General features: G+C 45.0%; 1 protein-coding gene across 2 annotated transcripts in view; it reads right to left on the bottom strand.

The window, feature by feature from the left end:
* LOC144799280 (ras-related protein Rab-8A) overlaps positions 1–22,281 on the bottom strand; it is a 73,190-nt gene that overhangs the window by 21,206 nt on the left and 29,703 nt on the right. For both annotated transcript variants that reach the window (XM_078670519.1, XM_078670521.1), the window contains exons 4-6: positions 18,729–18,806; positions 15,223–15,312; positions 11,952–12,017 (exon numbers count right to left, since the gene is read on the bottom strand). In XM_078670519.1, coding sequence (XP_078526645.1) covers positions 11,952–12,017; positions 15,223–15,312; positions 18,729–18,806 — 234 coding nt within the window. The remainder of the gene's footprint in view (positions 1–11,951; positions 12,018–15,222; positions 15,313–18,728; positions 18,807–22,281) is intronic.

The following is a 22,281-nucleotide window of genomic DNA, read 5'->3' as shown; positions in this document are numbered from 1 at the left end:
CTTAATTTTAATCAGTGGACCTACTAGACTCAACAGATGTGTCCCGAACAGTGAAAGTACCCGGAAACACTGTGCTCTCGTGAGAAGAGGAAGAACTACAGAATGACATCATAGATGTCTGTCCTGTAGTTCAGGCCCTCTATTTAAAGGGGCAGCCAGTAAAGTTAGAGGCTATAGGTATAACCGACACAGATCATTCTTACAAGGATAATTCTTACAAAGATAATACAGGGGGGGGCCATATCACTTATACCTCTGGTCATTTAGTCCTTCGTGTTGGTATGTAAGGACTTGTGAATCCTTCGTATTAGTGTGTAAGGACTAGGAAAACTCTGGGGGCAGTAAAGGGAACATAGGGATAAGCCTAGTATAACTCCACTTCCCCAGGTGTCCCTACTTGGGATGTGGATGTGTCATCACATCTCCATCTTTCTCAGAAGAGTTATGTCACCCTTCCGTGGCGTCACTGTGTAGCTGAGGAGACCTTAAGTACTCAGTGTAGTGCATTCCCAGCTCAGAAAACCAAGCTGTTCTTGTTAGAATAAGAGTAATAATGCGGCTGATGTAAAATGCCGGTGTTCTATACAGTCTATGTTTCGGCGTTGTTAATGAAAAAGTAAGACAAATCCCAGATACCCCATAAGTTCATTTAAGGCTCAGCCAGGGGATGTCGTCATTCAGACCCTGTACATTGGTGCGTAGTTTGAACACCCATCTTTGCTCCTTTTGAAATAGAAAACTGGTCACGTCAGTGATATGCGATGGTACAAAGGGTTTTTCGAGTACAGTCCATGTAAATTCTGTTTCTCCATGGTTCTTCTCCAAAAAATGTCGTGTCAGCTTGGATATGTTCTTCTTGCACCGGAAAGTGCTTTTGTGCTCTAACATGCGTGTCTTTACTTTCCTAGTCGTCATGCCGATGTACTTTTCATTGCAAGGGCATGTGATCTGATAGATTAAATTCTCACTATTGCAATTGGAGAATTGGCGCAATTCCCATGGTCTAGTGGTTCCGATGTCTAGGCTGGTGACACTATGAGTCAAAGCACACATTGAACAGGTCCCACATGGGTGGTGCCCTTTGATTGCAGGTAAGTCCCACAAAGTTCCTATTTGTCTGCAAAAAGAAGGGTAAGATCTGTTCCGGTTCCGCCTTCATTGGATGTAGATTCATAGTTTGGCACCAAACACAAAAACGCTTCCACTTCAGTTTGTAAGTTTTGTTTGTTGAAGGCGCTCTAGCATTGGCCAGGACTTCTTGACAGTCCTGTGGAATGTTCAAGTGTGCAAATTCATGATGTTGAGGAGCCAAGCTGATAATTTCAGAGAATGAGGGTCCGGATGACACACCCTGCCATCTTGAATTGTCAGAAGATTTGGAAGTTGAGGCAGTTGGACTGGCTCGCGCTCTGACAGAAGGAGAAGCTGTGTGAACCAATACTGTCGTGGCCACCGTGGAGCAATCAGGATTATTCGACACGGTTGTTTCCTCATTTTCTTGATGACCTTGGGAATTAACGGAATTGGCGGGAAGGCGTAGGCAAATATCCGTTCCCAATTCATGGACAGAGCATCCCCGCAAGATTCTTTGTGGGGAATCCAGCTCGCAAAATGAGTACATTTCCTGTTCTGATAAGTTGCAAAAAGATCCAGATCGGGGAAACCCCATCTCTGGAAGATCCGATCCAGCGCTGGTTGATGCAGTTCCTATTCGTGAGTGCTGTTCTTGGATCTGCTCAGCGAATCTGCTAGTACATTGGCTACTCCTGGAACATGCACCGCTGACAAGTTGATGTCGTGATCCAGAGACCAATTCCAGATCTCTTGAGCCTGTTGAGACAATCGGGCTGATCTTGTGCCCCCCTGCTTGTTCAGGTAATGCATGCTCGTTGTGTTGTCTGTTCGAATTAACACTGTCGAGCCTTGTAGAACTGCCTGAAAGGATTTTAAGGCGAGGAAAATGGCCCTTAATTCCAACAGATTGATGTGCCATGTCTGTTGTTGAGTGTCCCATTTGCCACTGATCGTCATCCCTTGAAGGTGAGCGCCCCAACCTTCTAGCGAGGCATCCGTGGTCACTATGTATCTGGGGACTTCTGCGAGGAAAGCACAGCCTACTTGCAGGTGGTGTTTCTGACTCCACCATAGGATTGTATCCTTCATTCGAGGTGTTAAGGTAATGATATCCTCGAAGGAACCTGATATCTGCACCCATTGGTGACTGAGTTCCTCTTGTAAGGGTCTCATCCTCAGACGACAGTTTGGAGTGAGAGGGATGCACGATGAGATCATCCCTAGGAAAGATTTGAATCTCCGAACAGAAACGCACTCTTTTCTGAGGAGGATGGTTGCCATTGTTCGGATCTTCTCCTGTCTTTCTTTTGAAATGAAGACCTGAGCGAGCTTGGAATCCAGCGTTGCTCCTAGGAAAGACTTCCTTCGTGATGGAATCAGATCCGATTTCTCGAAGTTCACTGAAAACCCCAGGCTTTGAAACAGGCAAAGGCATTTTTGTACATGTTCGTTTGCTGTGTCGTAGGAATTGGCCTTGATAAGGCAATCGTCTAGATATGGGTATATCTGAATCCCCTGTAATCGTAGGTGGGCCGCTACAGGTGCTAGCATTTTTGTGAATACCCTCGGGGCTGAACGTAGTCCAAAGGGAAGCACCTTGAATTGGAAATCCCTGCCAGCCACTCTGAACCTTAGGAACTTCCTGCGTCTGGGGAAGATAGGGATGTGGAAGTAGGCATCCTGAAGGTCGAGTGTTGCCAAGTGGTCTCCTTCTGCCAAAAACTGGAGGATCTCTTGGAGAGTTAACATTCTGAACGTCAATTTTTTATTTTTTATTTTATTTTTATTTTTTTAAAACCTTTATTGAAACTTGCAAAGTATTACATGCGCAGGCCCACAACCACAGGGGCCGGCCGCAAGCGTATCAAATGAATCAGGATGTAGAAACAAGAACACGACCGAAAAAAGCAATATCATAGATACGTCATGTGTGAGTGCGCACTGCAAAGCATAAGGATATATGAGGTTTTCGTTTTTTTTAAAAGTTATGTAGAGTAGGAACGGCTGCAGGAGCAATGGCGTCACACCACATAATAAAATAAGAAGAGGTAAGGGGGGACGTACCCCGCAGAGCAAACAGAATCAGTTGATGAACCACACAGTTGTCAAAACAATACAGTCGCTGAGGCAGACCTAGAGCAAAAACAATACGACAGCAAGCAATAAAGCAAAGCACCATTCTGAAAACTCACCCCCCAGTAACCTAAAGGCATAGTTGAGTGTAGAAGCCTTATAAGAAAAGGAAAAAGGGAAAGAAAGACAGCCAACCCTACTAAAGAGGTAAAGAACCCTCCCAGAGACAGACGGAAAAAGAAGAAAGGGACCATAGAACAAAACAAACTAAAATAACAAACCCCCCCCACACCCGCCACCCTACACCACTGTAATGGCTACGGCCTACCCCACTAACAGCGTGCCTGTCGCCCAGGAACTGCCCCAAAGGAGAGGGAAAGAAAAGAAAAAGCGGAGGAGGAGGAAGCAGACACACTCCCGGACTCCCATGCCCACCGCCAACAGCAACCACCCGGAGACACAATAAAACCAATATTCAGCAATTATACAAACCAGTCACGGTAGAATAAATAGCTGCCACCCAATTCCCATCACAATATAGGCACAACCCCAGTATTAAGAAAAGCTATTATATCGGAACCCAGCGATAAAGTTCAGCCCTGGCCAGTACGGTCCGTTCTAAGAGTCTTTGCCACTCGAGCCGCCATTTTGATGGAAAAGGCAAAGCGTCCATAAAAGTTCTTTGCAGCATAAGAGGATCGAAAACAGGATAAAAGTACATGGCTCGAACTAGGAAAGATGTCCAAGAACAGCGAGCATCCGAAACCATCAGCAAGTAACTCGTGGCCACATGGAAGTTTGTCCATAGAAGTGATGGGTGGCAGCAGTGTCAGGCAAAAGACACTAGTGAGAAGCACGGGCTAGTTAGCCGGCAATAGGGGACCGTCGAGAATCATAAAGTCCGGGCGATGCACAGGGACCCCGACCTCTGAGATGCCATGCATCGCTGGTACCATCTCCAGCTGGAGACCAAACGAGGTGTCGTCCTCAGGTTCCAGGATACCGTCCACTTTCACCATCAGTGTCCGGAACACAGCGACTGTGTGCGAATGGAGCGCCCCAATGGCGGCCACAACGGCCCGTAGTGATGGCGCGCCCTCCGTCCGCTCCATCTCCTCTCGGTAGGTGACAGAGCCGGGTTCGGACCCCGGAGGCCGGCTGCTCCGGAGTCACAGGCCACGTAAATCTGATCACAAATAATGGGCGCTCCTCGTCTTATAGAACACACCTTTGCCGTCAGGGAGGACCCAGCCCGTCGACCCCCACGGGGCAGAAAGGGCTCCGGGCGCCGGGCCTCCAACACAGCAGCCGGCGTGGCACGCTGGCGTGTCCCGGGTGTGGATCGTTCAAAGGATCGTCAGAAAAATCAACAATTCAGGCACTCTTCGGGAGACCGGGCTCAGTCCAGGTCTCACGGCCGATGTTGTTCAACTCCGACTCGGGTAGTCTAGAAATCGAGGCCCCGGCTTCAACACGATGTTAGGCCGAGAATAGAAACATGGCGTATCTTCGTCAGCCGATAAGGTAGAAATCTCGGGATTGCACCTCTGGAAGCAGTAGACCTTCATAGACAAGAAAATCAGGTGTACAGACAGGATGAACGACAGGATAATTGAGCTGTTGGCGGAGGTCGACGGAGCCGGGAGCTTATGCGGCCATCTTGATTCGTAGCGTAGCTCCTCCCCCCTGAACCCTCTGAACGTCAATTTTTTGATGTATTTGTTCAGGGCACGCAAATCGAGGATTGGGCGCCATTCCCCTGATTTTTTGCGTATCAAGAAAAAACGAGAGTAAAAGCCTGTTCCTCTCTGGTGTTGAGGTACTCTCTCGATTGCCCCCTTTCGAATCATTGTATTGATTTGGATGAATAGCTCCTTGAGATGTGCCGGGGGCGGTCCCTTTGGTGGTGAATTTGGAGGGGTCTTTACAAATTCTAATATGTGGCCTTTGGATACCACATCCAGCACCCATTTGTCTGTAGTAATCTTTGACCATTTTGAGCAATGTAGGGATATTCTTCCTCCAATTCGTTTTTGGCTGGGACACATTGGCGGCAGGAAGTGATTCTCACTTCTTGTTGGTGTTCTCTCCCCCGAAATGTGGCTTTTCCTCGGGGCTGTGAGTAAGTATTCCTTCTTTGGCCATAAGGTTTTTGGTTATATGGCTGGTACCTCTGGGTGTTTTGAGTGTTTGAATAGGAGCGTTGTTGGTAATATCCTCCTCTATTTGAGAAACTTCCTCTTCCTCTAGAGCCACGAAAGGAAGATTTGCGATACTGCAGAGTACCCAAAGATCGTGCAGTTTCCGTATCCTTTTTTATGGCCTGCAAAGCGTCATCTACATGCGAGCCGAATAGGTTCTCGCCATCATAAGCCATGTTTAACACCTTGGCCTGTACCTCCTGCCTAAAGGATGTAGATTTCAACCATCCCTCTCTCCGAAGGACTGCGGCTCCTGCCAATTGTCTGAATCCTGTAGCTGCTACATCCACTGCAGCATCAATGATCTCCGACGATGCACACTCCCCTTCTTGCAGAATTTTGATAGCCTCAGACCGGTCCGGTTCAGGCAGTTTCTTAATGTAAGGCGATATGTCAGACCACATTTGTCTATCGTATCGGCCAAGAATTGCCATAGAATTAGCAACCCTCACTGTGGTTGCTGCAATTGTTGACACCTTCTTCCCAATGGTATCGAGTCGTCTCCCGTCCCTGTCCGTCGGAGTGGAGATTTGAGACGACGGGTTCTTTGCTCTTTTTTGAGCTGCCTGGGCAATGACTGAATCTGTCTTGGCCTGGCCAATCAGGCAAGCCGGTGAAGAAGCTGGTGCTCTGTATTTTTTATCCACGCGAGGTAAAACTGGAGGTAGAGAATTCGGTGAGCCATGATCTTTTTACCTTCTTTCCAAATAAAGTCTATAATCGGAATAGACCAACTTTGCCTCTGAGACAAATTTTTAAAATCGTACAGGAAACAATCGTCCTGTTTAGTCTCCATGGTAATGAGGAACCTCTTGGTGGCATTGTCCATAATCCTATGGAAATTCGCAATATCCACAGGTGGCGATTCAGACTTTGGTTGTTCATCTGGAGAAGGTGAGTCCGCTTGATAATCTTCATACTCCGACGAATCTGATTCATCCAATTCACCTTCTTCTTGAGCCTCATCCTCATTAAGTTCATCCTCCGTTTGGTTATAGGGCACCGGTATGCGTGGGTTATGCCCCGTTTCTTCAGGTATAGTAGGCATGGAATCTGGGACTACTCTGGGCTGTGGGGACGAGATGTGCGAGTCACCAGACTCCGAGGGCGGAAAACATTGATAGTAATCGTCCAACATGGACATTACATTTCTGAAAAGTTCCATGGGCATTTTTGTCCCTGGTGGTGGTGCAGTATCCAACCTGGGCGAATGTGTCACTTGCTCCTCTTCCTCCTGATCTTTTACCAGGATAAGTAGTTCAGAAGGACTTTTGGCTGCTGGAAATAGATCATCACCAGAGTCCTCTACCTCAGAGTCCAAGAGCCTGTCTGGCATTGTAAGTGGCGACATACATGCAGACTGGGATGGGCGCTGCTGTAGTAGTGCCGCAGTGGTGGCTGGAGATGGCAAAGAGATAACGTTACTCTTGGCTGACCAGACTTGGATAGCTGTGCAAGATGACAGCTTTGGAGTTACTGGATTGTCTTGAGCCACTGGGATGTGTTGTGGCGTAGATTTTGTCTTGGGCAATGCAGACGCCGCCGTTGAATGTTCCGTCGACAAATGTGGTTGGGACTTCGTCGACGTGGCGTGTTTCATAGTCGACGACGGTGCCGACAGAACTGTTTTCTTCGTCGACGAGGTCGTCGACGGGGCCGTCGACGGAACCAACTTCTTCGTCGACGGGGTCGTCAACGGGATCTTCGTAGACGTGGTCGTCGACGGGGTCTTTTTTGTGGATAGCTGAATGGTCGACATGGTTTTCCTCGTCGACGATGGGATGGTCGACGGCACCTTCGTCGACGGTAAAGCTTTCTTCGTCGACGGTAAAGCTGTCGTCGACGGCAAGGTTTTTGTCGACGCCGACGAGTGAGTCTTCGACGGAGGCTCGTCGACGGTTGGAGAGAGCTTCTTCGTCGACGAGATGGGACGAATCTGGACATGGACAAAAGTTGGAGAGGACGCCGAGGACATCACCAAGGAAGGTTTAGGTGAGGAAAATGACATAGTAGAAGTCACTGGAGTGGCTGTCTGACAGGAAACCAGCAGAGAAGTCGCTGCCTTGGTAACTGGCCTCTGAGGTGACGATAAAGACGCAGTCTTTTTAGATACTGGCTTCACAGATTTGTCAGAGGATTTTCTCATTTTTGAGGTAGATGGCTCGTCAGCGTCAAGAGTGAGCTGGGCCTGCTTCGCCACTTTAGCCTTAGGGGTAGTCACCTTACCCTCAGCCATTCTTTTTCTAGATCCCACAGAAGATATAGAGGCCAAACTTCCTACCTCAGAAAGTGTCAAGTCCTTATCTTTATTCCTCTGGATCCACAGGAGTAGGCGACCCTCTCTGTCCCTGAGGGTCTTGGCAGGAAAAGTGCGACAAATCTTGCACTCCTTAGCTTGATGATCCGGATACAAGCAATAAATGCATAAAGTATGCGGGTCCTCCTTAAAAAGTCTTGCCTTGCCGCAAGAATCACAGGCCCTGAAAAGGGACTTAGATGTAGACATGTTTGAAAGTGGGAACTTTCAAGTAGAGAAAAAACTGAGCAGAGCTCAGAGAGACTCCCTATCACACGACGTGCGGTAAAAAATCTGACAGCCTGGGTCTCTGGGGAGAATACCTTGGTGGGAACTGTGGCCTGATTGGCTGCAGTTTGGTCTGACATAATGACTTAGATAGTCACTAATGTGGAAGTTTTTTCATTGGTAGCTGAGGCTACTTTACTTCCTGGTTTATTATAACTGTTATTTGCTATGTACAAATGGCATATTACTGCTTTTTTATATACCGTGGGACTCCTACTCCGACGACGGGGAATGATTCAGGCATGTGAATCTATGAAAGACACCCCTAATACTGGAGAACTAAATACCTAGAAGGTCCCAAAAGCGAGACCCATTGGCTATGCCAATGGTTGTTCTCCTATGTTGCTTTAAAAAAAAAAAAATATATATATTATATATATATATATATATATATATATATATATATATATATAATACCTTATACCAGCAACGACATAGGTTATGTTCCATACACTTCTTTACAGAATCTTTACAGAATCGTGGCCTAGGGATTTGAAGATTTTCTTGCTCTGGTAAAAGTGTCAGATTATGCATAATATTTAAAGAGGCTAGCAAATGTTATACATTTCTCCTAAAACGTAGACATAATTGGGAAAAAATCTCTAAAACATCCTCAAAAGACTAAATCATAAATTCTTTGCAAAAGTTGAGGAAAACAAAAATCATAGATAGCTATTCCCTTCGGCGTTACTCTTATCAATAAAGGCTAAATCGGCTCTTCTGGTATTGAACTCTATGGCTCCAGGCTGCACACCAATCTTAGCAGCATATATTTGACCAAGAAAACGAATATAATAGAATCATTTTTTTCCAGCTGCAGAGAAAGCTTAATTTTAGATGTTGGATGAATAATCCAGTTAACTGCGCATGACGCCACATACAAATATTAAGTAGGCATGCAGATTGGGTATTTTATACATTACCCTACAATTTCACACAGTGAACAGGCACCAGCAACATGTCATAAGGTAGAGGAACAGCAAATACAGCTTCCACAAGTAATGAGAGGGATAGAGATGAGATAAATGATGCAAATTCGATCGACAAACAAGTGCAGAGCACCGCGATTCCAAAATAATTAAAGTCATAGACTACACAACACTGATCTGACTTATTTATGTATGTGGTGAAAGACGTTGAACAGAAAAAGCAAGGAAAACGTAGTACGATAATTAGCCAGGAAAGCAAGGGTCTTAATTTTCCTGCTATGGTTGTCAATGTTCTTATTTTCTTTAATTTGTAGAAAATATTTAGTAATGTCCTCCTGCTAGAAGCCTCATCTAAGGAATCAGGAACATCCTTGAAGCATTATACACCTTAAGATGTGTTCATTAGAGGATAAAGCTGCAATGCCCTCTGCTGGTCAAGTCTTGAAGGGCATGCAACAGACTGAAAGGAATATTACACTCGTTCAAAATCCTGTAACATTGCATCCATATTACGGGCCATTTTCACAAAATCTATGACAGTCACCTGGAAAGTACAAGGCATCTCTAGACTGGCTAAGCTGAATGAGGGAACATGAAATGCTGAAAGGGTTTTTGATGCCAATTTTTTCAGAGGTTGTGTCTTTTCGACCCCTTAAGAGAACTGCCCAAGTATTGGAGTGTTCCTGCATCCGGTCTCTCGGATGCTGGGGGACCATATGACTAAATATACATATATATTAATGAGAATGTATGTAGAGAATTCTTGACAATTTTACCAAGTACTTTCCATTTTAACAAGAGGTCATCAATAAAGGACAGAATGTGTCCAACCTGCAGGCACTAACTACACTGATGTAGAGGTTGTCGAAGATGAAATATTAGTCTATAAATGGAGGCGGTGTCCTATTCAAAGAAAATAACTCCACCATGAATAACATACTGCAGAAGTTGAGAAGATGCTACTTTTTGGGAATGCTGTGCATGGGTAGATAAAAACTAAGAACCGGAAGAACTTTAGAGAAATGGTGAGGAAGGGGATATTGCAGGCAACACGATTTTATATGCGTTTTCTAATTTGTTTGCGTTTTGTGTGGAGAGAAAATTGCAAGATAATGAAACAAACAACCCTGCAATGGGAAGAAATAAAGACCCAGGACTGATAACATTATTAAAAAATCACCTCCATCTGAAACAAAAAAAAAAAACAGATTAAAAACCACCGAACACTCGGCGTGCTCAGTGCCGTAAAGGACTGGGTACCGGAGTGTCCAATTTTCCAAGCATGGCAGAATAGGCTCCATCCTGCGGATGATCGCAAAACCTTGAGCCACAGAGTTTTGGAAGACGAACAGCCCCAGCACTATATTTTTTATCGAACTAATCCCAAGGTGAAGGTAGTCTACTTTAGAGCCACTGCTGCTCGGCCACTGGTAACTGCAAACTTCACCACCACTAACCGGATGGATTCGACAACGCAACTCGATGTAGCTGAATGAGAACACCACAGTGGATAGAACTCTCAATCACAACAGCAGTTAACGTGGGCAGACCATCTTTAACGAGATCCAGCAGTTTAAATTGACACTGAAGAGACATTCGTGAGTCTGTGCGACTGGTAGTCTGTCGGATCTGCTCTATATATAGTACAGCGTGCCTAAAAGGGCTGACACATCCGCCCACGTCTTTGTCATGGAGGCCGAACCAAGGCGTAACATTTTTCTGATATGCCAACAATGTGCCACAAATACAACGTAGCTAACTGTGGTCTTGGGACGTAAAGTAGAAGCAACAGTGCAGATGTTTGGATTCTCCTCAAGATCCAAGCTGAATAAAGCTAAAAACAACTTTAATCAAATCGGGCATGCCGGAGTACGCTTTAGAATACTGCAAACACTGGCAGGATATGGGGAACCACTGTCTGGTATGTTGGACCAGTTGGCAGTATCAGTTTTAGAAATCCACTCTCAAATATCATGAATGCGCGTTTAAAGCAATGGGATAAACTGAAACTTTCCTTTTTTGGCAGATACAATATTGTTGGAGTACTTTACATAAATTTATATTTCTATTACACGTAATGTTACAACATAAACCAAATTCTCAGACTTCAATCTTCTGCTTACTTTATTTAAAACATTTCTATATGCTCTCTTCGTAAAAAGGAGGAGACTGAAATCCTCAATGTACGGTTTTATTATTTGGCAGCAAAGGACAACTGAAATCTCGGAACGATTATTGGCAAAGGTGAGCCACTAACATTTACTAACAAACCATCAGGTGAGGAGACTCATTATCTTCTTTCACACTTAAGAGTAGTTCAAGAAAAAGTAGGCCTAGACACTTCGCGGTCGGCCTCTCGTACAGCGAGAAATCTGGAAAGATTAGGCTGTCCATGCTTGGCCTGACTAATATGGTTCAAAGTCTGCTGTCCGGTATTCACTTCTGATGGAAAAGCAGCTAAACGGTCAAAACAAATCACCAGTTACCGCTCAATTAAACAAAGTGGTGGGAAAGCGGCTACATTGTCCAAAATAACTAGCATGTCTTGTTCAACTGTATGAAGGAACTGACCTTGCAACCTTTTCCTGAGGTCAATATGGAACACAATATAAACGAGCAGTTATCTTTTTTAGTTGCCCCAGAAATGAGCTTCCCAAATGTGCACAGGGGTCAGGGGTTACTTGCATATCATGTACGTAAATGGTACTGGGACGGTTATAGTCATGGACTGGTTGGACCTGAACACCAGATTCTGTGCTGGTGAAAACCAAATTAACAAAGAAAAATATGTGTCTTCATAACTTTTTTCAAGTCTCAGTTGCTGACCAATGGGCAGAATGGAAGTTTGATCAAACGTAGATATTGTTTAGACTGTCAACTACATCATGCATAGAGTCAGACTAAGTCCAGAGAATCAAAGAAGAAACAACAGACTCATTGTTTATTTTCCTTATGTGATTATCTATGAAATGTGATTTGGGGAGGTTTTATTTCTCCTTAAGAATTTATTGCTTTAACTTTGTTCAACTTGCCTTGAGGTAAGCATCAAGTCCACAGATAAGAAAAAGATAGAAAACGTATAGTACTTACATTCTCTACATTGATGTTTGCTTTTGCGCTCGTCTCCATGAACTTAATTTCATAATCTAAAGCCAGCTGTATAAAGAACAGAATAAAAACACTAGTTTAATCAGTCAGTTACACCCATTATAAACGTTAACCATTTTCCCTTGCTTTGGCTTAGAGCCTTGGTAGAGTGGTTCAGTCACAAACTACAAGTAATACCATCAAACTATTGCGCTGCGACAGACTTTCACTTGGAAATACAAGTACTGCCCTGCCAATCATCTGACAGCCTTTTTTTGGTTTTTGTCAATGCTTGCATTGTTTGATCATGAATGCATTAATGTGTGTGTGTGAGAGAGAGAATTGTTGGTCTCAAACAGCACACATTGCCAAAGCAGTTCCTTTGTGTGCAAATGCACTGCCTGTACCTCAGAGTGAAGGTTGCCAATGGCTGAAGTGGCCGGATCCACTGTACCATGTTGTATGCTGTAGTGAGCGGAAGAAAAATGTGACAATAATACACCAATGGATTTAAGAGGGATGTTCATAGTCCCTACAGCTATATTACATATAATGTTTTTAAAATCTAAAGGTGTTTACGAATGCCGGACCTAAAAATGTTTTCCTTTCATTCAATTCTATATCGTAGTTTCTCTTCGTGACACTGGGTATCTGAAAACACAGCCTGCGTGAAGGATTGTGCATGTGACACATCTTTTACAACACTCAAAGCTTTGGGTGAACAAGACTTTCTTTTTTTTTATCTCAGTAAAGAGGATAAACAATCTTTCTTAGAATGACTTTTGCTGGACTAACTGATTAAAATCAAACACCTTTCCACCGCCCCAAGTAGACTTTTGATTTCTCTGTGTTAACGTTTGAAATAGAACATTACTCAGAAAAGGACAGAGGGTCTGCACATCAACTACAGCACAGACGTGTGTAGTAAATAACTACATCGTTTTACTTTCCACCACTGAGGAATAGGTGTATGATACTGTATGTTCCATGGCCACATGTCCCTTCCTCTTCTGTGGTGGGCACATAGGTTCGACTGTGAATCTATTGCATGAATAGCAGAACTGCATGTGAATCCTGAGCAGTCTGTAATGCAAGGACACTCATGGGCAAGGCATTTTAACTGATGTCCTACTATAATCATGCATGAATGCATGTCACGGATGGCGGTAACATACAGATTTCACCTTGCCACGTTTAAGAAAAGCGGTTTAGAGTCCAGGGCCCCAAATTAGGTATTGATTACCGCTGCCCCTTTGACTGAAAAGGAATCCTCTTTAATTTCAGAGAGAACTAAAACATCACCTGTGCTTTGTCTACCCCTTCAGGTGTGGTAAAAAAACACAAACAGTAAAAATGTAATAACCTTCAGTTACACATGTGGATAAAAAAATAACAAATACATGCACGATGAGAGAAGGGAAAATACATATTGGTTTGTAAGGACATTTTCACCATTTATTTGGGAAAAAGGGGTCTTCCTGAAAGGGAATACCAATGGGAGCAAACACCCCACACAGAAAGTGAGATTACAATACAAGTCAGGTGACAATCTTACGATGGTCCAACCGTGGGGGGGGGGGGGGGGTATGAGCCTCTCGACCTCACTGGAGGCTTCGCAGATCCAAATAAGGAGGTGGATACGTTATACAAAGTGAGGCTTGTCTAGAATGGGATTCTCCGCCTGACAGGGATCACTTGAAGCTTGCGACTACGAATGATCGGGTGCTAGAGAATTCAGAAAGATCTGAAACATCTAAACCATGTTTCGACATGACAAATGAGTGGGGATTTTCTTTAGTTGAAACCCAGCAGGCATAACACTCTTGTTCATCAGATAGCTATTCTGAGGCACCTGTCTATTTAGGGAGTGGTTAGAACATTTCAGGCACATTATTCACATATCTCAGAGACTCCCCTCAAGTTTAGATCTGAAAGGAAGTGTCAGTCGACAAGTGGCATCAGCTTGATATATCATTTTTGTCAAATGAGGTGTCAACTTAGCTCAAGGGAACTGGATCTAAAATAGGACACAGTTATTGCACAGCCCGACACCACTCCCCCACCCACCTTCCTGTCAACATAGATAGCAGGACATTTGAATGTCTGAAAGTTCTCTGGCAGTAGTGAGAAACAGAAACACTAACCTGTTAAGGGCCAAGTTTGTTTGGTTGCCATGAAGATTTTTAAGTGAAGCATATCCTTGACCGGATTACTGGTATGTTTAAATGTGATTAACACAAATTGGGGATTGGACCTTTGAAAAGAAAGAAGCCACTAAGTTCTCAGACGTAGAGCCTCTACCCAATCATATCGACCAGGAGCTCGGTTAGTTAGCTTGTATACGAAAACCAGGCGTTGTTGCTATTCTTTCTGCTCTGGCCTATTAAAGAATCGTGGACCAGGTCTACAATCATCACTCGTCTCATAAGGGACAGGCATTGGAGGGCCACACTGAAGAACCAACCTCCTCAACAGAAGGGTGCAATGTTCCTGGCCCCTGCTACTACCTTGTCACCCCATCTTGCTTAACCACTTGCACGCTAATGACAAAGCCAGCTCGTCATGGGCTTTACCTATGGTGCGCTCATGACGAGCTGGCTTTGTCGTGAACAAGCCTTTTTCTACTTCAGCGCACAGCGGGAAAACGCGGTAGCGCTGAAGCAGTTAACCCACATGCTGCTTGGACGGGTCAGCATTCACACTACCCCTCCATCAAAGACCTGTGCAAGAGCACCTTCAGGTAACTTGTGCTAGAGAAACATGTTCGAGAGTTCCACAGCACCGAGTGTTTTGCCTTCCCTGCTGTGGAATATGGGTGGGCACTCCAGAGGTGCACGCATATAGCGGTTTGAAACTATAGCAATATTATCCACCAACTCCTTCCAACCATCAGTGCGTCACCACACAAAGGCACAGGGTTAACATACCCCTGCTGTGTTCACACCGCCCCGAAGAGCCAGCATTCTGTTCATGGTGCTTCACATACTTCCACCACTTATGCATTAGGGACAAGAGAACTAAAAAGGCTCAAATTACATTACATTAGGGTGTAGGTAAGTGCCTCTTTTTGTCATGGTCACCCACACTTTTTGCCATGCGGATAGATGCTTTCGACTGATGTGCACTGGGTCCCTGCTAAACAGTATTTTGAAACAGATACCTAAGAGATATGAAAACTATACAAACCACAAACTTTAACTTAAAAGGAGACTGAATGGCTGAGAGACTTACATTTGCAAATCGTAGAACTATTGACAAATAAAAAACAAATTACCTTCTCTCCTCTCTCTTTAGAAACTTGCCGTTTCTCATTCACATCACATTTGTTTCCAAGAATCATCTTTTCAACGTCCGCTGATGCATGCTAACAAACAATAAAACAGTGCAAAATTAAAACGTTATTAACCAAATATAAATACAGATATTGACTTACAAACAGTAGTAACCTCCTAAAGGTTTAAATTGCTATGCCCAAGCCCTGCAGGGAAGTTTGTTGGCAGTAAACAGAACTAAAGGGAAACAGGCAGGTTGAGCCAAAAGGGGGCTCAACAAGGCAGTTCAATCCATGGTCATTTCATCAATGGATTCTAACAAATCCCTTCTTACAGGGCTCATCAAAACAGGTCGAGCTCGCCCGTAACTGTTCTGTAATACGCTATCAACTCGTTGCCACTCAAGAAATTCAGCCATACCATATCAGCCCTTTTCTCCGCAAGATGGCTTCCATTTGAAACTTAGTGTTGTTACAAAACTGCCTGCCTCATACAAGAGAAAAACAAGATTTATGGAATGCCCAAATTAATCCGTTTTATGCAGCTGTGGTGAACCAAATTATGCGGCAGGGTAGGCTATATTAAGTGGTCAAAAAAATGCAAATTATTTGGCATAATGCAGCACATTTTCTAATGGTATCCTTTGTTTTGTTAGTTTTACTCATGTTAACATTGAATGGGCAAAGTTTTCACCTCTTTAATAGCAGTTTAGCACCCAAACACATCAGTAAGCAACTGAAAAGTGACCAGTCAAACTTTGCTTTCCACTGCGCTGCAAAACACGTGGCTGCGTTTTTAATCACTTTTGATCTGTTTGAGCTGGAAACAAAATGTTGTGTTAAAACCTGCAGATTATGCAGCTGATGATGGTTTATGTAGCAAATCCATAATCATGTGGAAAACGTTGCAGCAGCAGAATTGCATAATTCCAGTAGCCAAAGTCTCTGGTAATTATTCTAAGCAGCACTTTAATGGATTTCTTTTTTGCTCACTGTTCCACTCTAAAAGAGACCAACCTTAAAGAAATCAGCCTTTGTCCTGCCACAATACAAACTGTTCAGCCTGAACTGCCAAGCCATGACCCCTCTGAACTGCAAACAAACCAAACCCTCAGTATTTCATGCCCATTCTGGCATCAACTAGATGCAGCTTAAATCCTAAGGCACAGTGACCACGGGACCCACCTCAGGGCATACCCATCGCCCTTCCGATCCACCCACTTCAGACGGACCTTCGCTCGAGCTGTAACAGAACACCCTGAAGGATTTTCTGTGACGTTGTATCTTGTTAGAGGTGCCTAAACTTCCACCCTCTACTCTCCAATAAGATGTCTGTGTAAGTTTGCCTTACGCTACCTATTATTAACTCTTGATATGTTATGTTTATTTTATTGCTCTCGATGGACATGTTTTTCTCAGTTTAACTACTTTTGTTGGTGTTGGATTATTGCACACAGCGCTCGGATGCTCCCTGGGCTTATTTCGTGTCTACACAAAACTTTTAGAGGTTTGAGCAGCTGTGCAATGTGTACAACTGTGTAATAATCAGATTTCAAACTTGTTACAAGATCCCAGCAATGTCTGAGGTTTCCAATGGGATAGATCTGAGTGTAGGAGAAATTACCATCCAAACTGAACACGGAGCCATGCTCTTCAACGGTTTCCAAAACTTCTTCCTAGCATCTAATAGTCCTGGTCTTCAGCATGAAACATCTTCGTCTCATCAAGCACGACTATCGATTATCAAATTAGTCTGCTACAGAATCTATTAACCTCTTCCATGCGGACGGCGTGTCACAGAGGGCGTGTGCGTTGGACTGCCGGGGGACGTCCGATTTGCGCATGCGTGGAATTCGCCCGCACAGTGGGGAAATGTGCGTCGCATTGAAGCAGTTAATATGTGAGGCAACTTGCAAAGTTTGACTCCGTTGCCAAATTATTGCAGGTGATTAATTTAAAATTTGAAATTTCAGCAGTTTTTCTCAAATATCAACCTAACTCAACAACTTGCTGAATAGGGTTCGGAAGTTGTTTTTCCCCACCTATGGGCATGCTGTTGACAAAGTTAGAATCAGAAATTCCATGTTTTGAAGCCTCAGAAATGTCAATGGCCTTGTAGAAGCTTGAACAGGTACTTGTAGAACAGAACAAGCACATCGAATAATTGGCAGACCACCACTGTGAAGCATAAGGTTTTTTTTAAAGACATGACAATTCTAAGACCGGAGTCAGACTGATGAATGGTTTATAACTCTCAGACCTAGTTACTAGGTATTTCCATTTAGTGCTTAATTTGTGAAAGAATGAGCGGCGGTGCCCGTAATTTTGCTCAGAAGTTGGTGGCCAGTGAAATTAAACATGGCGCACCACATCAAGGCCGGTAGTCTTTACTTCACTACCAGTCACTCCTTGTCCTCACTCCTGGAAGTTCCTGCTTTCTCCCTTTGTGACAGTTTAGCCGTCTTTCCAATATAAGTGTTTTTCTCCCTTTTCACTCAGTAAATATTGGATAACGAAAAATAAGTGCTGGCCGCCAAAAATAAGTGTCGGTGGCTCCCACTGGCTCAAATTAAGCACTGGGTCCATTGTAACGACAAATAATCTTAACCACCTCAATGAACAAAGGTTTTTTTTTTTACATCTAATTTTCCTTGCTAAGACCCGACAGGCTAAATACCAGCAACCCTGGATGCTACAAGGCTTCATCCCATAATAAGCTCAATTTTGTTCTACCCCATGTGTTCCACTGAAGGACTATCATTACTTACTTCTGGGCCCTACTGTTAAGTGTTAACTGGGGTTAGTCACTGCCAATGGCATGTATGAGTACAGGCCATTAGCAAGGCTTGATAGCACTACAGCCTGTCGGGAAAGTTTGTGTGTTCCCACAATCCCAGGGTTCCTTGCAGATCACATTCTGTTCATGTGATCATTTGCTCTGGATAAGGCATTCCAATGTCATCCTCAAGACTTCAATGTGTTTATTGTGTGGGGTGGTGGTTGAGCATTGGGTTCTGTTGCAGAAAAATCACAAGTGCTCTTGTTAGAACAAGGAGTGTAGAGGTCTTACCGAATGAGCAGGGAGTGTGTAATTTTAGAGCGGATGGGTAGAAGAACGAACAGTGCATCCTATTTTAACTAATTGCAGATAGAAGAGAGGGCTGCTGCAAGGAGGTTAGAGCTAACCGATGAGTGGTGCTGCTGGCCATCTGTCTAGCCAGGTCCTGTTTCTCATTCATATGTTGGTTTACTCAAAACAGAAAAGAATAAGCAAAAAGACGCGACTGCGCAAATGGAAGTATGTGCTCCAAAGCAAAATCATGCTACATTATGTGAAAGTGTTAATACCGGTTTCAATAACTCCCCTAATTCCACAGTGCATGTACACTCACTGCGTGAGAAAACTGCAAAATACATCAAATAAATTGTTGGACGATCAAACTCACACCTTTCACAGTCATACACAGACAGGTTATACGTTTAAGTGCCCCATAATGTAATCTAAATACCTCTTCTATGTTCCGTATCCAGTTTTTGATGTTATCGAAAGACTTCTCATTTGTGATGTCATACACCAACATAATACCCTGATTGAAGTAAAATAAAATCATTAATATACAGCCAACTACTATAAATCATTCAAACTGCAGATCTAGTTAAAAAAAAAAAAAGAAAAAAGCAGAACACAAAACACCAGACAATCCAGTTTCCAGAAAACATGTGAAATTGGTTAACACTGTTTTACAGGGATGAATTCAACAATAAGCAATGTGTGATCAGTCATACACGTATGTAGATGGGTGCCTTGACACAAGTTCATTGAGGGAGAGAAGGGTGATGTGTGCAGACGAATAGACACTGGAGGAAGCTCAGTGGCTAAATTGTTTTCTCTCCTCCTTGGTTGAGGAAAAGGAATCAGCCCCCATGACCTCTGTAGGACACCGACCTTCGGTTGCAGGAGCTCCCCCATGCTCTCCCCACCTGTTGCCCCCTTTTTAGCTACTGGATGAGGATTTTCAACTCTGCCAGTGCAATGAAGCTTGCTAACCAGACCTCAATGCCAGTGCTCCTTCCTTAAAAAGAAGTGAGGTCTGATTTTTTTAATTAGCCAAGGACATTACCACCCCTTTAAGTCTCTAGTAAAAGGTACCTCAGGTACCTAGGGCCTGGATACTAAAGAAGGTTCCTAAGGGCTGCAGCATAGCTTAAGCCACCCTAAGAGACCCACACACACTACCATTGCAGGCTGTGCGACATAATGCAAACCATATTTGAAAACCCGACATGACCCAATCCTGTGTACCATGCCAATGACATTGCATGGGCTATATGCAAGTCACCCCTACAACAGGCCTTGGAGCCCTAAGGCATGGTGCATTAAAGCACATGAGAGCACATATCTGCATGACCAGATATGCCCCTGTAATGTCCAGTTCCATTACTAGATATTGCACATGATCAGGGGAGCCCTCTTAAAGTATGTTCTGGGCACTGGTCAAAAAGTTTCCCAGCTACATAATGACTTCACTGAAACCTATGGTGTTTGGTATCTAACACCTCATATTTATAAACCCACACTGATTCCAGTGATGGATTTATCGAAGCATGCACCCAAGGGGAACCTTAGAGGCACCCCCTGAACCCTACTAGTCCTCTAGCGTGCTGGCTGATTGGTCATGTTCAGTCTGCAACCACAGACGAGTTCTGACCTCCTAGGAGGTGAAATGCCTGCTCTGGCAGGAGGCTTTTACACGTACGCCAGCAGGATGGCTAGAATATTAGCGAATTTCAATGAGCCCACCGCCTTTGATATGCAAGCCTAACTTCCCCCAGACCTGGAGGTAATCCCTACCTTGAAGTTCATCTGGCACCAGAACAGGCTGGAAAATTAGCTATGTAGGAGGCATGTTGCACTGCCAGGCTGGACACACCTCTAGGGTGGACAGCCTGAAGTGAACATGAAGACAGGAATCCCACCATCTTGTATGTGGTGGAATTTGGAATTCTGGGACAGGGCGATGCCCACTCCCCAAAGGAAGTGCTCATCTAGGGGGGATGTAGTGACCCCAAAGGTAAGCAGCCCATTGGCTATTACCTTTCACTCTCCTTAACGCACAAGTTACTTACCTTCGGTAACGATATATCTGTAAGAAACAGTAGTTAGTGTTAGATTCCTTACCTTAGAATATCCCCAGGCGTCAGGCTGGATCCGGAAAGTTTTGCGTAACAGTACCCCTGCGCGTCGGTAGGCATAGTCTGCGGCTCCGCGTCCGTCGTCGGGATGACGTCGCCGGAGTACTTAGACGCCGCCCTCGCGCGCTGAAGTCAGTTCTTATACACAGCTTTTCCGCACCAGGAACGCAGAGCCATGATAAAAACAGACACTGGTGCCATAAAACTAGGGCCCTCAAAAGGGATGTACCTTAACCCTAGATATCGGTTCGCAGAAAGGGGAGGATGGGTGGGGCGGTAAGGAATCGGACACCAACTACTGTTTCTTACAGATATATCGTTACCGAAGGTAAGTAACTTGTGCATCTGAAAGAAACAGGTTAGTGTTAGATTCTTTACCTTAGAATAGATACCCCAGCAATACCAACCCTGGTGGTGGGTCTGCTAACCAAGGATCACACCAGAAAGTCCTGGAGAACAGAACGGCCAAAAAAGCCATCTCTCCAGACTGGACTGTCCAGGCAGTAGTGTCTAGCAAACGTGTGCAGCGAGGCCCACGTAGCTGCCTGACAGATGTCCTGCAAGGGGACTCCCCGACCCAGGGCAGTAGTAGCCACCGCGGCCCGAGTGGAATGGGCCCTCAGCCCAAGAGGCTCCTTTTTAGCCAAAGAGTAGTATACCTTGATGCACAACACGACCCACCGAGAGATGGTCTGTTTGTGCACCGCCCGTCCCTTCTTCTTTTGAGGGATGCGGAGGCGGAAAGAAGGTGGGCAAGGTGACGGACTGCCCGATGTGGAAGGCTGTGACTACCTTGGGCAGGAAAGAGGGACTAGTCCTCAAGACAACTTTGTCCGGATGGACGGAAAGGAAAGGAGGTTTGGAAGAAAGAGCCTGGAGCTCACTCACTCTCCTGGCAGAGGTGATGGCAACCAGGAAGGCAGTCTTAAGAGTCAGAAGACGAAGAGAGCAATTGTGAAGTGGCTCGAAAGGAGCGCACATCAAATAAGTAAGAACAAGGTTCAAGTCCCACTGAGGTATCACGAAAGGAACAGGAGGAAACATGTGAGCGATGCCCTTCAAGAATCTATTTACAACGGGGGACTTGAAAAGAGAAGGCTGATCAGGTAGCCTTAAAAGGCAGAAATGGCAGAGAGGTAGTCCTTAATAGTGCCCAGAGCAGAGCCCTGCTGGGCAAGAGAAAGAAGAAAGAGGAGAACCTCTGAAAGGGGGGCAGAAAGGGGATCCACAGCCTTTGCTGTGCACCATGCCACAAATTTATTCCACCTGCAGGCGTATACCGATTTCGTGGAGGGACGCCTGGCTGCCAGAATCACATCACAGACTTCAGGAGGCAAGTCGAATGGCCTCAACAGCCGCCGCTCAATCTCCACGCATGGAGGTGGAGACTGGACAGGTTCGGGTGGAGGACCGTCCCCTGCTGCTGCGACAGAAGGTCCTCCCGAAGAGGGAATCGACTGACATGCTGAGTAGCTCGGGATACCAGTATCTTCGTGCCCAGTCCGGAGCCACAAGGATGACTTGGGCCCGGTCGCGCCTGATCTTCAGCACTCTGGGCAGAAGTGGTATAGGCGGAAAGGCATACAACAGAACGCAGCTCCACTCACGATGAAAAGCGTCGCCGAGCGAGTGCCGCCTTGGAAATTCCAACGCGCGTTCTCTTCTGTGGCGAATAGATCTAACCAAGGCTCTCACAACTGCTGAAAGAGACCTTGCGCCACGTCCGAGTTCAGACGCCATTCGTGATCCATCATGCACCGACAGCTGAGTTCGTCCGCCCTGGCGTTCAGGGAACCTGCCAGGTGTTGAACCACCAGGGTCACGCCCCGATGTTCCAGCCATTGCCAGAAGCGCAGAGCCTCCTGACAC

This window comes from Lissotriton helveticus, chromosome 12, assembly GCF_964261635.1.
Source record: "Lissotriton helveticus chromosome 12, aLisHel1.1, whole genome shotgun sequence".
Taxonomy (NCBI): domain Eukaryota; kingdom Metazoa; phylum Chordata; class Amphibia; order Caudata; family Salamandridae; genus Lissotriton; species Lissotriton helveticus.
The sequence above is the reverse complement of the archived record's forward strand: the minus strand, read 5'-3'. Positions and strand labels throughout refer to the sequence as shown.